We start from the raw sequence: 12,226 nt of genomic DNA, 5'->3' as shown, positions 1-12,226 counted from the left end.
CTGCGGTGATGGACAGATTTGAGCAGCAGGTGCAGAACCTGGACGTGCACACGTCGGTACGTCGGCCCAGGGCCCGGGTGTGCGGGTGACGGCCAGGCGTGTGGCCCCTTCCCCTCCCGGGAACCTGGGGCCGGGATTGGGTGCCCGTGCAGGCAGCTGTGCCTCAGGACCAGCACGCCAGAGGGAGTGCGCTGGAGAGAGCGCCACAAGGGGGCTGGCGGGGGGAGGGAGCCACAGGAAGCCCTGACCGCCCGGCACACGACCCCCAGGTGATGGAGGACTCCATGAGCTCGGCCACCACGCTGACCACACCACAGGAGCAAGTGGACAGCCTCATCATGCAAATCGCTGAGGAGAACGGCCTAGAGGTCCTGGACCAGCTCAGCCAGCTGCCCGAGGGCGCCTCTGCCGTGGGCGAGAGCTCCGTGCGCAGCCAGGAGGACCAGCTGTCTCGGAGGTGGGCCAGGGGCACCTGTGCTGGGCGGGCAGCGTGCTGGGCGGGAGCTTGGGAGGGACGCAGAAACCCCGGCCTCGGTGCCTGCAGGCCCAGGAGCAGCTCAGTCCCTGCCCCTCGTTCAGACCCTGCTCACCGTCTATAGCTCCCCCTAGAAGGCAGGGGACAGGACTACGCCGGCCTGGAAAAGGGTCTGGGAAAGCCGGCGTGGAACCATTGCCGGGGCCTCAGGGAATCCTGTTGTCTGTCGTTTGCAGGTTGGCCGCCCTGAGGAATTAGCGGAGCCCAGCGGCAGCACGCTCCATCCCGGCCTCATAGGGGAAGGGCTGGGAAGCCCGCCTCTGCCCCCTCCCCACTGCTCTCCCCCTCTCACCTGCCAGGCCTGGGACTCTGCCTCTTCTCTGAGCACGGGTGTGGGTCTGTGTCCGGCTGGGCGAATTTGCACAAACTTCTGACTTCTGTGGGTAATTTCTGTGACTCCGGGCCACCAGCTGGGCGATCTGCAGGCTCCCCGCCGTCCACCACCACTGAGAAACCCCCAGGGACTGGCTGGTGGCTGCCACGTCGATATGGGGGCTTTCAGACTCCATGTGACGGCAGATGCACTGGGAATGGTCAGCCAGTGGGGGTCAGGGCTGCAGGCTGTTGCTAGGGACCCCTGGAGGCCCCCCCACTCCATTTAGAACCTGGACCTGCCAGCTGCATGGGCCCCGCTCGAGCTCCCCAGTGTAAGGCGCCTAGCTCCCAGTCCAGCGGGCCCCCGGGGGTCTGCATCCTCTCTCCCCTGTGCCTCTGGAGGGCTCGGGCCCTGCGGGGTCTCCTCTAGGAAGCCAGAGTCTACGCTGAGGCCCCTCCCAGCCAAGGAGCAGGCGCCTCCCCCTTCTGGGTGGGATGCTTTGCTCCTGTCACTGTAAATGATGGGGTGCCTCCCCCATCTGGCTCTCGCTGCCTTGTGGGCTCACGCTGTTGACCTTGAAGCTGGAGCGGCTGATGGGAGAGCCGCTCTCAGTGGGGCCAGCAGTGGCAGTGCTTCTGACGCCGTGCTGGGCTGGCCTGAGAGGAGCTTCAGACAGGCTGCACTTTTCTGTTTTCTCCAATGACTGAAGTTTACTTCGTTTTCCTGAAGTTTCCAGGGATTTTTTTTTTTTTGCCAAAAAGAAGGAGCAAGTAGATCGGGAGCATTTGGTATGAACCCCTCCCTAGCGTCAGCTGGAGAGCACTGCTTGTCGGTGCTGACCAGAGGCCTCTGGCTGGCTGTCTGTCCTCACAGCACTGGCTCTCGTGGACAGAAATGTGGGAGAACTTTCCCTGGCTCTCTGCGTTTGATTCTTCCTGGACTTGGAGCCCTTGGGTGCTCTGTACAGTAAGTTGTGCTGTGGGCTGCCTGGGGCTCTGGACTGTGGTGTGAGGCCGGAGAGAATGGGGTTCAAGAGCCACCTGGTTTTTCTTCTGTGATGCCGACCTCGCCTTACTCCCTGGCCATCATCCCTTGGGGCTCCCATGTGCCGGGGGTTCAGAGAAGGTCCCCAGGGGGTGCAGAGCTCCACGGAGACGCCGGCTGGGGGCAGAGGCCACAATGCATCAAAGGGCAGCAGGCGAAGTTTGCCTTTTCCTGAAATGCTGTTGTGAATAAAGAGGTTGATGCCTGAGAACTGTCTCCATCTTTGCTTTAGTGGCCTGGGGTGGGGTGGGGGCCTTAAGGGGACGGTCGGCTTGCGGTCCAGCCCGCCAGTAGGAGGCTGACGGGTTCCTGAAGGAGGGCAGGTGGGGTGCTGTGAGGAGTGGGATTCCCAGGCCCTGCTCGGTGAGGCCGACTCAGATCCACAGTTCCCCTACAATTTTACCTTGAAATACTTTTAAACTTATGTAACAGCTGCAAACCAAGTACACAACTTCTGTATACTTCCGTGTAGGAGCTTCCCTCACATCAGCCTAGTTACCGTAGAACCGACCAAATCAGGAAACCGCCCTCACGTTATTACCCTGTGGTCCCTCCAGCCCCGAATGTGGCACAGGCCCTCCCATTTCTCTACGTGACCGGGACGGTCTCGAGGCCAGTGGGTCTGCACCGGTGTGCTCGTGGGAACTGCGTCCGGGCGCCCCCCACCCCGTGTGCCCCAGAAACCGCTTCCGGGCAACCTATGTGTGCACCAGAAACCAAGTCCCTGTGCCCCGCTGTGTGCACCAGAAACTACATCCGTGCGCACCCCTATGTGCCCCCAGAAACTACAACCGGGCGCCCCTCTGTACTCACGGGAGCCACGTCTGGTCACCCCGCTGTGTGCACCGGAAACCACGTCGGCGCGCCCCTCTCTGGACACGTGAGCCACGTCAGCGCGCCCCCTCTGTGCGTGCCGGAACCATGTTGGTGCACCACCCTATGTGCACCAGAAACTACGTCCGGTCACCTTCCCCACAACCCACCGCTCACACGAAGCATGTCTGTGGGTCCCCCTCTGTGCTCACGGGAACTACGTCCGGGCACCCCACTGTGTGCACCAGAAACTACGTCCGGACACACACCAACAGATACACACACACACATACCCCGTGGGCACAGGAACCACAGGTTTGCACTTGTCAGGCCTCCCCCTCTGGGTTACTCCTTGGGCAGGGAAAACCCCGTTTTCAGGTTCTCAGCCCCTGCTCCCCACACAGAGTTCTAGTTTCGGCACTGCTGGCTGCCCCCACCCCCGAGAGACGCCCTTACCCACCAGAGGACTGGGTTTGTTGCAGGCCTTGCCGGGCCCCTCGATGTGTCGTCTCTGTTAGATTATTTGCCTTGTGTTTCACGCTGGTGCTTCGCAGCCTGGATGGTCTTGATCAGTTTTTTGGGGCGTGTGATCCGTGGCCAGGGTTGTAGAGTCGGAACCACAGTGGGGTCCATGCCCCTTGTGCCCGGCCCGCCTGTCAGAGTGACCACCTGTGGCTCTGGGCCCCCCTTGTCCCCTCCGAGCACATCTGGGTTTGAACAGAGCCTGGGGCTGCTTGTTGCCTGGTTGGAGAATCGCTGATGTGGGCCCTGCCTGGGGAGACAGCCCTCCAGGGGCTCCTGAGCAGACTCCACGCTGCTGGGTGGGCCCAGGTGTGGCACCCGCCTCTCTGGAGCCCCTTACCAGGACCCCCAGGAAAGGCCTGCAGGCCTGTGTCTCCCAGGGTGAATGAGGGGTGAGCAGAAGGGTCCCCAGAACCAGATTCTGGGGATGGCACTTGAGGTGTGGCCTCTGGTGTGATTCTAACGTGGTTAAGATTATTTCAGACGAATATTACAGCGTTTCTTATGGGAAAATCCCTCCCAGTTAGCAAACCTAGGCATGCCCGCCTGCAGCCCACCAGGGGGCCCTCCAGCCCTGATAAATCAGCCAGCCATGGCAGGCAGGCGTGCTGGGCAGGATTCAGCCAACTCAGGACAGAAACCCTTTCTTCTCCTTTAACGTTAAACTGATCCTAAGTGATCAGCAGATACCCACAATGTCCCTGCTGGTGGCTTTAGGTATCCCTGGAGAGAGTGCCTGCTGGGAGAGAGAGGCAGGGCCCCAGCCCAGAGGCCCTCGCTGGCTCCCACGGCCCAGGCTGGCAGGCACCGGTGGGTAACGGCACAGAGGGGCATCCTCAGGGGCTCTGGCCTGGAAAGGGGCCAGCAGGGATGCGTTGGGGGGCTTGTCCAGGGTCTGTCACCAAGTTATTCATCTCAAGACACATGCACCGGATGACCGGTGGCAGGGGGAACGCTACTGAGCCCCCCTTGGGCGGAGCCCTGCCCTGCAGGGTCCTTGTTCATGGTGTGTGAGGACACCCTGCAGGGCTGGGATCCTCCCTGCTCCGGACCTTGCTTTCCTGTTTGCCAAGAGAGGCTGGCCCAAGGGGTGGGCCGGGGGCACAAGCGTGTGTGAGTGTGTGTGGGTGTGTATATGTGAGAGCATGGGTGTGCACCGGTATGAGGATATGGGGTGCAGGTGTGCACACGTGTGCATGTCTGTGTGTGTGCACACACCTGTGTACAGATGTGCGTGGGGAGGTGGCAGCCGGAGCCTGGACTGTGTGTTATTTTAAAGACCCTCCAGCAACGTCCACGCAAAGCCTCTCAGACCCTGACCCTTCAGGACTCAGGCACTCCTGTGTCTGGTGTCCAGCCAGGAGCCCCCTCCAGGGCCAGGGTGCTGATGACACGAGACTCAAAGGATCGGCGACTTTATTGAGGGTCCCGCCGTGCCTGTGTTTTGTGTTGCCCAGGGGAGCGCAGGTGCCTGCCCAGGACAGGCCAGTCTGAGCGCACGGGGAGTTGCTGCCGTTCTAGCACCCAGGGCGTCAGAGGCGACACAGGCAGAGGACGAGGAGTGCAAGGGAGGCCAGCAGGGTCCCCGGCTGGAGGTGGAGGCTGGGGGCCCCTGAGTAGCCATAGCTGGTCCTGCAGGAGGCCTCCAGCTGGCCCAAGGGGATGGGCTCCTCGCCGGGAGCCTGTGTGTGACTGCTCGCCTGGGGAAAGATGCAGGTCAGCTGCCTGCCTGAGGGCAGGAGGTGGTCGGCGGCGCAGGGAGTGCGGGGCCCCTCACCTGCTCCACCGCCTCGAAGACCCTCAGCAGGTTGTCTGCCAGGACGCCCTTGACCTCTGCCTCGGTCCACTGTCTCCTCAGCAGCTCGGCAGCCAGGTCTGGATACTTGGACACGTCCTTAAGCCCCGAGGGAAGCCTGAGATGCGGGTGGAGAAAGCCAGGCTCTGCATCCCAGGGGGCAGGGCCTGGGCGCCCCCACCCCGCCCCTCACAGCACGTGGAGGGGGGTCTCGCCTCACCTGGACACACCATCGTAGTCCCCACCCAAGCCCACGGCTCCGGCCCCTGCCACCTTCTTGATGTGGTCCAGGTGATCTGCGGAGAGGTGGCACGTGAGGGCCCTGTGAGAGGCCCCGGCCCGGAGCCCCGGCCGCTCAGCCCCGCCCACCTGCCACTTGGGACAAGTTGGCCTCCGCTCTGCAGGAAACGTAGTCACTGTAGAAGTTCACCATCACCAGGCTGCCCGTCTGCTTCTGCTCGGGAGAGAGGGCGGCACCGTGGGCAGGGCGGCCAGGCTGCGGGGGCCAGCCCAGGAGCGGACGGCCCCGGCCCAGCCTCTCACCACCAGCTGGAGCACGTCGTTGGGCACGTTGCGCCGGTGCTGGCACACACTGTAGGCCGAGGAGTGGCTGAAGACCACGGGGGCCTTGGACAGCTGCAGCACGGCCTTCATGGTGGCCATGGACGCATGGGCCAAGTCGATGATGATGCCCAGTCGGTTCATCTCCTTCACGACACTCTGAGGGGGGACGGGGCTCAGGGGACCCGCACAGCCTGGAGGGTCTCAGCCAGCACCCTGGGACCAGGCGGGCTGTGCCGTGCACGCTGGGGTTCACACGACCTTCTGGGGTTTCTGGCGGCCGCCTGGGAAGTCCAGGTGTGGGGAAGGGCACTGGCCAGGTGTTAACAAGCCCTTCAGGGGCTGAAAGACTGGAGGCCACTCTAATGACCAGTGGGTTCCAGTGGAAGGCCCGTGCTGCTGGCCCATCTCACAGTTGAGGAAACAGGTGACATGCCGGGTCCTCTGAGGGTGACCGAGGCCCCGCCCCCCCACTCACCTGCCCAAAGAGTGACAGGCCTTGGCTGCGGGCCTCGTCCACTCCCGTGTCCACCAGCCAGTTGTCGGCCCTAGGAGAGCAGAGGGCAGGCACCCGAGGGGCAGAGTGGTTGCCCGGGCCCACCTACCTCAGGACCCTCAGGAGGAGAGACAGGTGCTGGGGCGGTCCCTGCTCTGAGACCCTCCCGCCCGGCCGGCCCCCCGGGGCTGCTCACCAGGGCGTGTTGCAGCTGTGGGTGAGAGTCAGGTACCGCATGCCCAGGTGGTAGAGCGCCCGCAGGACACCCAGGCTGCTGTCGATGGAGTGGCCGCCCTCCACGCCGACCAGACTGGCCACCTTTCCCTCCCGGAAGGCCTGCCGGATGCCTGCAAGGAGAGCCCAGCCAGGGGCAGTGGGCACCGGGCGACACGTGTGCCTGGGTGTCGGGTGTCGGGTGTGGGGACTGGCTTCCACGTGAAGCAAACCGCAGAGCGGCGCAGCAGCCCCTGCTCAGGACCGGGGCTGGTGGGCGCCGGCACCCACCTGTGCTGTTGGTGACACACAGGAAGGTCTCGGGGTACAACCAGCACATGCGGTGGATGACGTCGATCTGCTCCAGCGTCCTCTTCACGGCATCCTTGTTCTGGGTGTCGCAGGGCGTGTACGCAGACCAGAACTGGGGGGGTCACGGGGGGAGGCGCTGGGAGCTCAGGAGCTGGGCCCCAGGCACACGAACTCTGGCTTCCCTCCAGCCACGGAAGCCCTCCCCGCAGCCTGAGTGGCTATCGGAGCCCCCTCTAAGGGCCCAGGGCAGTACGCCGCCACCAGGGAGGGGCAGCAGGAGAGGAGGAGTTGGGCTCCAACGCCTCAGGCTCCGGGCCCGACCATACCTGGGCACCCACAAAGCCAGCCCTCAGCTTGGGGATGTTGGTGTGCGTGTGGGCCAGGCTGGTCAGGTTGGCCCTCGGGTCCTGAAGCTGATTGTTGAACAGTTTCAGCAGCTGCCAGGGCAGGTCATTGTGCCTGGAGGGGCCAGGCGGAGGGGTCAGGGGCAGGTCAGGATGGCCCCTTGGACCCGGGCCCCCCGAGCTGCCTCCCGGGCAGGCTGTCCCTTCTCCAGCTCCTCTTCTCATGGGCCGAAGACTAGGGAGGTCGCAGGGTGACTGCTGTCATCTGAGCACACCTGAGCACAGGTGAGCTTCTCAGCTGGCCGCACCCCCAGGCCAGGCCACTGCGCTGAGCCCTAAGTGAACAGGTCTTCCCTCCCGGAGCCTTTCACTGGGGGGAGAGGGAGGGCAGATGCCGGCTTGGCTTCAAAATCGTGGAGGTCGGGGGAGCTTGGAGTTGAAACAATCTCCACGAACAAGGCTGGTTGACATGGGGTTGCTGAGTGCAGGCCTGGGGGAGATTCACAGATTAAAGATGAAATCCTGGGTTTCCCTGGTGGCGCAGTGGTTGAGAGTCCGCCTGCCGATGCAGGGGACGCGGGTTCGTGCCCTGGTCCTGGAAGATCCCACGTGCCGCGGAGCGGCTGGGCCCGTGGGCCGTGGCCGCCGAGCCTGGGCGTCCAGAGCCTGTGCTCCGCAATGGGAGAGGCCACAACAGTGAGAGGCCCGCGTACGGAAAAAAAAAAAAAAAAAAAAAAAAAGATGAAATGCTTCTGCTGCAGGGAGAGGGTGGGGAAGTGTGGGGCGTGGCCTACCCTGGGGGGCAGCCATGGGAGCAGGGCACCAGTGAGGGATTTGGGGGCCCCAGAGGCCCTCTGCTGCCTCTGTCCCTGGGGACAGTCCTGCACCATTTCCAAGAAGATCCCTCTGTGCTTCCAAAGGACAGGCCCTCTGAAGTTCTCCCAGGAGCCGGTAGGCGGTGAGTGCATTAGAGGAGGAGGTGAGGTGCGGGTAGAGGAGAGGAGGTGACTAGACAGGCAGGACGAGGGGCAGGGGACAGGTAGGGCTCTCAACAGCTGCTGGGGGTCTTCCAGGGCAGGACCCATGGGGCACATTCCTCCCTGCATCCAGGAGCAGCCCCAAGGGGAGAGACCACTGGGAGCCATAAGCTCCAGGTGCCGGCAGGGGCCTCGGCCCCTGGGAGCTGATTAGAATTTCAGAGTCTCAGGCCCAGCCCTGGCCCACCAGTCAGCATCTGGCTTTTACCAGCCAACGGGCACACACTCCTGGGACATGCAGGGAGTCGACCAGCGGATCCCTAGCCTGGTGACAAGGGGGCTGTGAGGACAGGCCGGAGGGGGCTTTGCTCCCACTGTGGGCCCTCCCATCCACCCCTCCTCCCCAGCCCAGCAGCCATGCCCACTCTCCCCAGGACCCTCGCCCACACCTAGTTCCCACCCCCAGCCCTGGCTCCCTCCCTGGTGTCCGTTTCCTCATCTGTAACACACACATACACACACACACACACACACACACGGGGCTGCCTTGTGAGGGTCACTGACAAGGTTAACACCATGACGGCCTAGGTCGTCCGGGCCCCTGGGGTGGGCTCTTCCACAGCAAGGTGGCCATGGCCCCTGGTGGGAAGTGAGGGCTCCCTGGGCCCCACACAGGGCTCCAGATCCTGGAGGAAAGTTGCCCCTGGTCTCCTGAAGAGCTCCTGCCCCAGCTGTGAGATTTGACGCCTTTGCTGACTGAGGGGTGGATGAGCTCCAGGGAGGCGAGGTCACTGCCTCACTGCAGAGTTGGGGGGGGGGGGGCTGGCCCTGGTCACTGTCCCCAAGGCAGCGCTGAGCGGGACTTCACTCCTTTGCCCCTCGAGGAAATCCAGCCCCACGTTCCAGCTGCCTCCACTTTGCTCTTCCCTCCTCGCCTCAGCCTGTCCTCCCTTTGTAGGTATCCGCGCTAAGGTCAACACCACATCCTGGAGTCTGTTCTGGAGGCTGACGGATCTACCATCCTTATCTGTGTGGCCTGGGTAGCATCCTCAGCTGTGATAGAGGACCTGCCACCCTACCCAAAGAGGAGAGGGGAGGATTCCGAGTGCCGGGAAGTGCTAGAAACGACAGCCAAACACACACTTAGGCCAGCTACGGCTTACAGGTGTGATGGCTGGAGCTGGTGCAGCCATATTAAATCATGAGGTAACTGTGGGAATGGTGGCCACACCATTATGGAATGCCGTGCCAGGACTCCGTCCGGACTTCCCTGTTGTTGAAGCTACTTATTTGGGTCTCTCTTACCCACAGGAGTAGCTAATACTAACTGGTTTTGATTCTGTCAGCCTAGTCTTGGCTTTCTAAGACTTTGGATAATCCCAGCTCCCCAAATCCCAGCTTCCTGAGTACGCCTGGCTGTCTGGGCTCTTTGAGCCATCTTACCCCTCACATGGACATCTGGACAGCTCCCAGCACCTAAACTCGGAGCCCCTCTCCGTGTGCCCGGCCACCCTGAGTCCCCCGGAAGGAAGGAACATTCATTTTGTTGGCATATTCTACCTGCCCTTGCTGGCCTGGGATGGCTGGTCCCTGAGCCCAGACCTGCCAGACAGCAGGGCCTCCCGGATGGGAGCAAAGGACAGCGGCCTCTGCAGCAAACTTCCTATGCCTGTGAGGAGGCCCAGCCACGTGAGGACCCTCAGAGGCAGTCAGGGGGATGGGAGGTCCAGGAAGGAGGGGGAGGGGAGGGACCAGGGGAGGACTGAGGGAGGGAGGGAAGGGTGCACTCTGACCCCTGATGGCCGCTTCCTTATCTAGGGCTGCCCCTCATTTCCCTGCCAGTCTTATGTGATGAGACACCTGTTTTCTCTGCTTTTCTTGCAGAGCTTTTGTCCCATAAAGCCTGGGCAAGTGGGTACCCCAACTTTCCCAGCACCCGGTGGGAAAGAGCAGGTGGGGCGGAAGTGTGTGTGGACAGGTGGCGTCCTTCCCAGGGCTGGGAGAGCCCCGAGGAGTTGGGGGCGGGAGCGGCAAGGGCAGTGCCAGGCCTGCCTGCAGCGTCGAGGGGCCCTGGGGGCCGCTGGAAGGACTCCGGCTACTACTCTGAGCTCTGTGGGAGTTGGAGCTGGAAGGGCAGGGGTTGGTACTTGTGTCTCCAAGACTTCCTCTGGCTGCAGTGCGGAGACCTGACCTCAGGCCAGGGGCAGGAGGGGGCAGTCAGAGGCACAGGGGCGGGGGTGGAGGGTAAGTGAAGGGGGCAGGCGCGGCCAGGTTGGCTGTGACATCAGGGAGAGAGTGACAAGGTGTCACCAGGGTCTTGGCTGGAAGAGGGGCAGGGGGAGTGGGCACCCAGGAGCTTGGCCTGGGGCACTGAAGCATGAGATGCCTCGGTGAGGTCAAGCCGGGCGCACAGGCCTGATGGGGTCACCCCAGGTGGATGGAGCGAGGGGTGGGCTTGACGAGAGGGTCCCCCAAGGGCCACAGCAGACACCACCCTCACCTGTACTTCCTGTGACACAGGACCCCGGGCCAGGCCCCAACGGCCCCCAGCCCCAGCCCCCAGGGGTCCAGGCTGTGGGGTGTCCCGGGAGCTGCTGAGGCCTTGGGGGCCTCACTATTCACCTCCTTCCTGCCGCGTTCCCCACAGGCCCTCATGTACTGAAGTCTCTGGGGCCCTGAGAGAGCCCACAAAAAAACTGAGTCCAGCAGAGGGCAAAGGCCATAGTGCAGTTGGAGAATCTGAGTCCCACTGGAGACAGGGCAGCTCCTGTCTCAGGTCAAGGGCACATGAGCCTCGACCCCAGCGCCCCACCGCCCGGACCCCCGGCCCGTCGCATGGGTGGCTGCTTACCCGTCAATGACAGGCGTGCTCTGCATTATGCGCTCCGCTGTGTCCCGGAACTGGTCCGCGGTGCAGACGGCCACCAGGGGCCAGAACCACCAGCTGGCCCACATGGCGCGGGGCCCCAGGGATGCGCTCCCCCGCTGCTCCTGTGTGTGTCCTGACCCGCCGTCCTGGGCGCCACGAGACAGAGGGCTTTGGTCCAGGTGATTGTTGCCAGGACCTCCCCTGTTTATCAGCAATCAGCACATTCCCCGCGAGGGTGGATCCATGGGAGTTCCTAGCCCCTGAGGCTGGGCGTCGCTGTCTGGGCCAGGCCAAGTGTAGTAAAACCCCAGGGGCGGGACTGGTGCCCAGAAGTGGGGCAGAGGATGGGCTAGCGCAGGGAAAGGGGCCGCCAGTGTTTGTTGTGTCCTGCCCCCAGGACCTGGTGTCTGAGGTCTACAAACGAGATTCAATTTTGTGTACTTGAATGTACCCCTTTGTTTGCCTGCAGTTTTTTTGTTACTTTTCTTGGAAGGTGGAGCACAGCCCGGCAGGGGCACTCCTGCCACACTCCACTGCAGTGCTGGGGGTGTCTGCACACTGACCCACGCTCCGGCTGCAGGCTTCTGACCGAGCATGTTGGATGCTGGGGCTTGGGGTCGGAAGCTTAGAGCGTTTGCATTTCCTTAGAGCTGGGGGCGCACACTCAGGTCTCCCGGGGGAGGCAGGGGCTGGAGGGTGGGGGGCATGGTTGAGAACCGGATGCCCAGGCAGCGCCGGGCCCAGTGAATCGTGAATCCCGGTCCCAGGGCTGGGCCAGCATCCAGGGTTCTGCTGGGCAGCTGGGTGACCCCACCCCACTCTGGATCCTCAGGGCTGCTGAGCTGTGGAGACCCTACCCCCTCGCTGGGCTCCCTGGCACCTCTGTCCCTGGATGGCTTTGGACCCTCACGCAGACCTGCCCTGTGGAGCCCAGGTCCCAGGCCGGTGGCCTCCCCGAGCCCCGACCCGGCCCCAAGGACAGGATGGGCCCAGCTCCAGGCCCTTTCTCCCACCTGGGAAGGGGGTCACGTCCGAACCCTGGCTCTGCCGTCATTAGCTCTGCATCCCGGGGCCTGGGCCTCCAGCCCCGTTTCCCTCCTGTTGAAACGGCAGCTCGCAGGGGAGACTGCGCAGAGCGGGGAGCTGTCTACCTTCCCTCCCTCCACCCACCATCACTCCGGGGGGAGGGGCTCCGGGGCGTCCTCCACCCAGATGCTAGGGGACGAAGCCGCCGGCCCCAGACCCCATCGAGGACTTGCCCCCGCTCCCCACAGGGACATCCTCCGTGCCAGGCCCTGGGACTCCACCCTCTTCACCACTCTGTGCACAAAAGACCCCCTTGAAGGGTGAGGAATCCAGGACTCTGACCACGCTGCCTGGGAACTGTGGCCCAGCAGGTGCTGGGCCAGGACACGGGCTTTAAAGCCGA

At 63.3% G+C, this 12,226-nt stretch overlaps 1 protein-coding gene across 1 annotated transcript; it reads right to left on the bottom strand.

Annotated features, from left to right (window-relative positions):
• Nucleotides 1-4,632: 4,632 nt before the first annotated feature.
• DPEP1 (dipeptidase 1) lies at nucleotides 4,633-10,992 on the bottom strand. Its single transcript, XM_065898671.1, has 10 exons — nucleotides 10,780-10,992; nucleotides 6,934-7,066; nucleotides 6,587-6,719; nucleotides 6,279-6,429; nucleotides 6,065-6,134; nucleotides 5,569-5,745; nucleotides 5,395-5,479; nucleotides 5,246-5,321; nucleotides 5,008-5,143; nucleotides 4,633-4,930 (listed from the first exon to the last, which is right to left on the bottom strand). The coding sequence occupies exons 1-10, from the start codon at nucleotides 10,881-10,883 to the stop codon at nucleotides 4,763-4,765; spliced, it is 1,233 nt and encodes a 410-aa protein (XP_065754743.1). The 5' UTR covers nucleotides 10,884-10,992; the 3' UTR covers nucleotides 4,633-4,762.
• Nucleotides 10,993-12,226: the final 1,234 nt, after the last annotated feature.

Source organism: Phocoena phocoena, chromosome 20, assembly GCF_963924675.1.
Source record: "Phocoena phocoena chromosome 20, mPhoPho1.1, whole genome shotgun sequence".
Taxonomy (NCBI): Eukaryota; Metazoa; Chordata; class Mammalia; order Artiodactyla; family Phocoenidae; genus Phocoena; species Phocoena phocoena.
This window is presented reverse-complemented; position numbering and strand designations above follow the sequence as displayed.

What these genes read in the sequence shown, in the direction of transcription:
- DPEP1 (XM_065898671.1), bottom strand. Translation starts at nt 10,883, where the DNA reads ATGTGGGCCAGCTGGTGGTTCTGGCCCCTGGTGGCCGTCTGCACCGCG. An exon ending in AGCACGCCTGTCATTGACGG is followed by an intron (nt 7,067 to 10,779) that starts GTAAGCAGCCAC and finishes TGGCCCCTCCAG; the next exon opens with GCACAATGACCTGCCCTGGC. An exon ending in GCCTGTCACTCTTTGGGCAG is followed by an intron (nt 5,746 to 6,064) that starts GTGAGTGGGGGG and finishes GTCCCCCCTCAG; the next exon opens with AGTGTCGTGAAGGAGATGAA.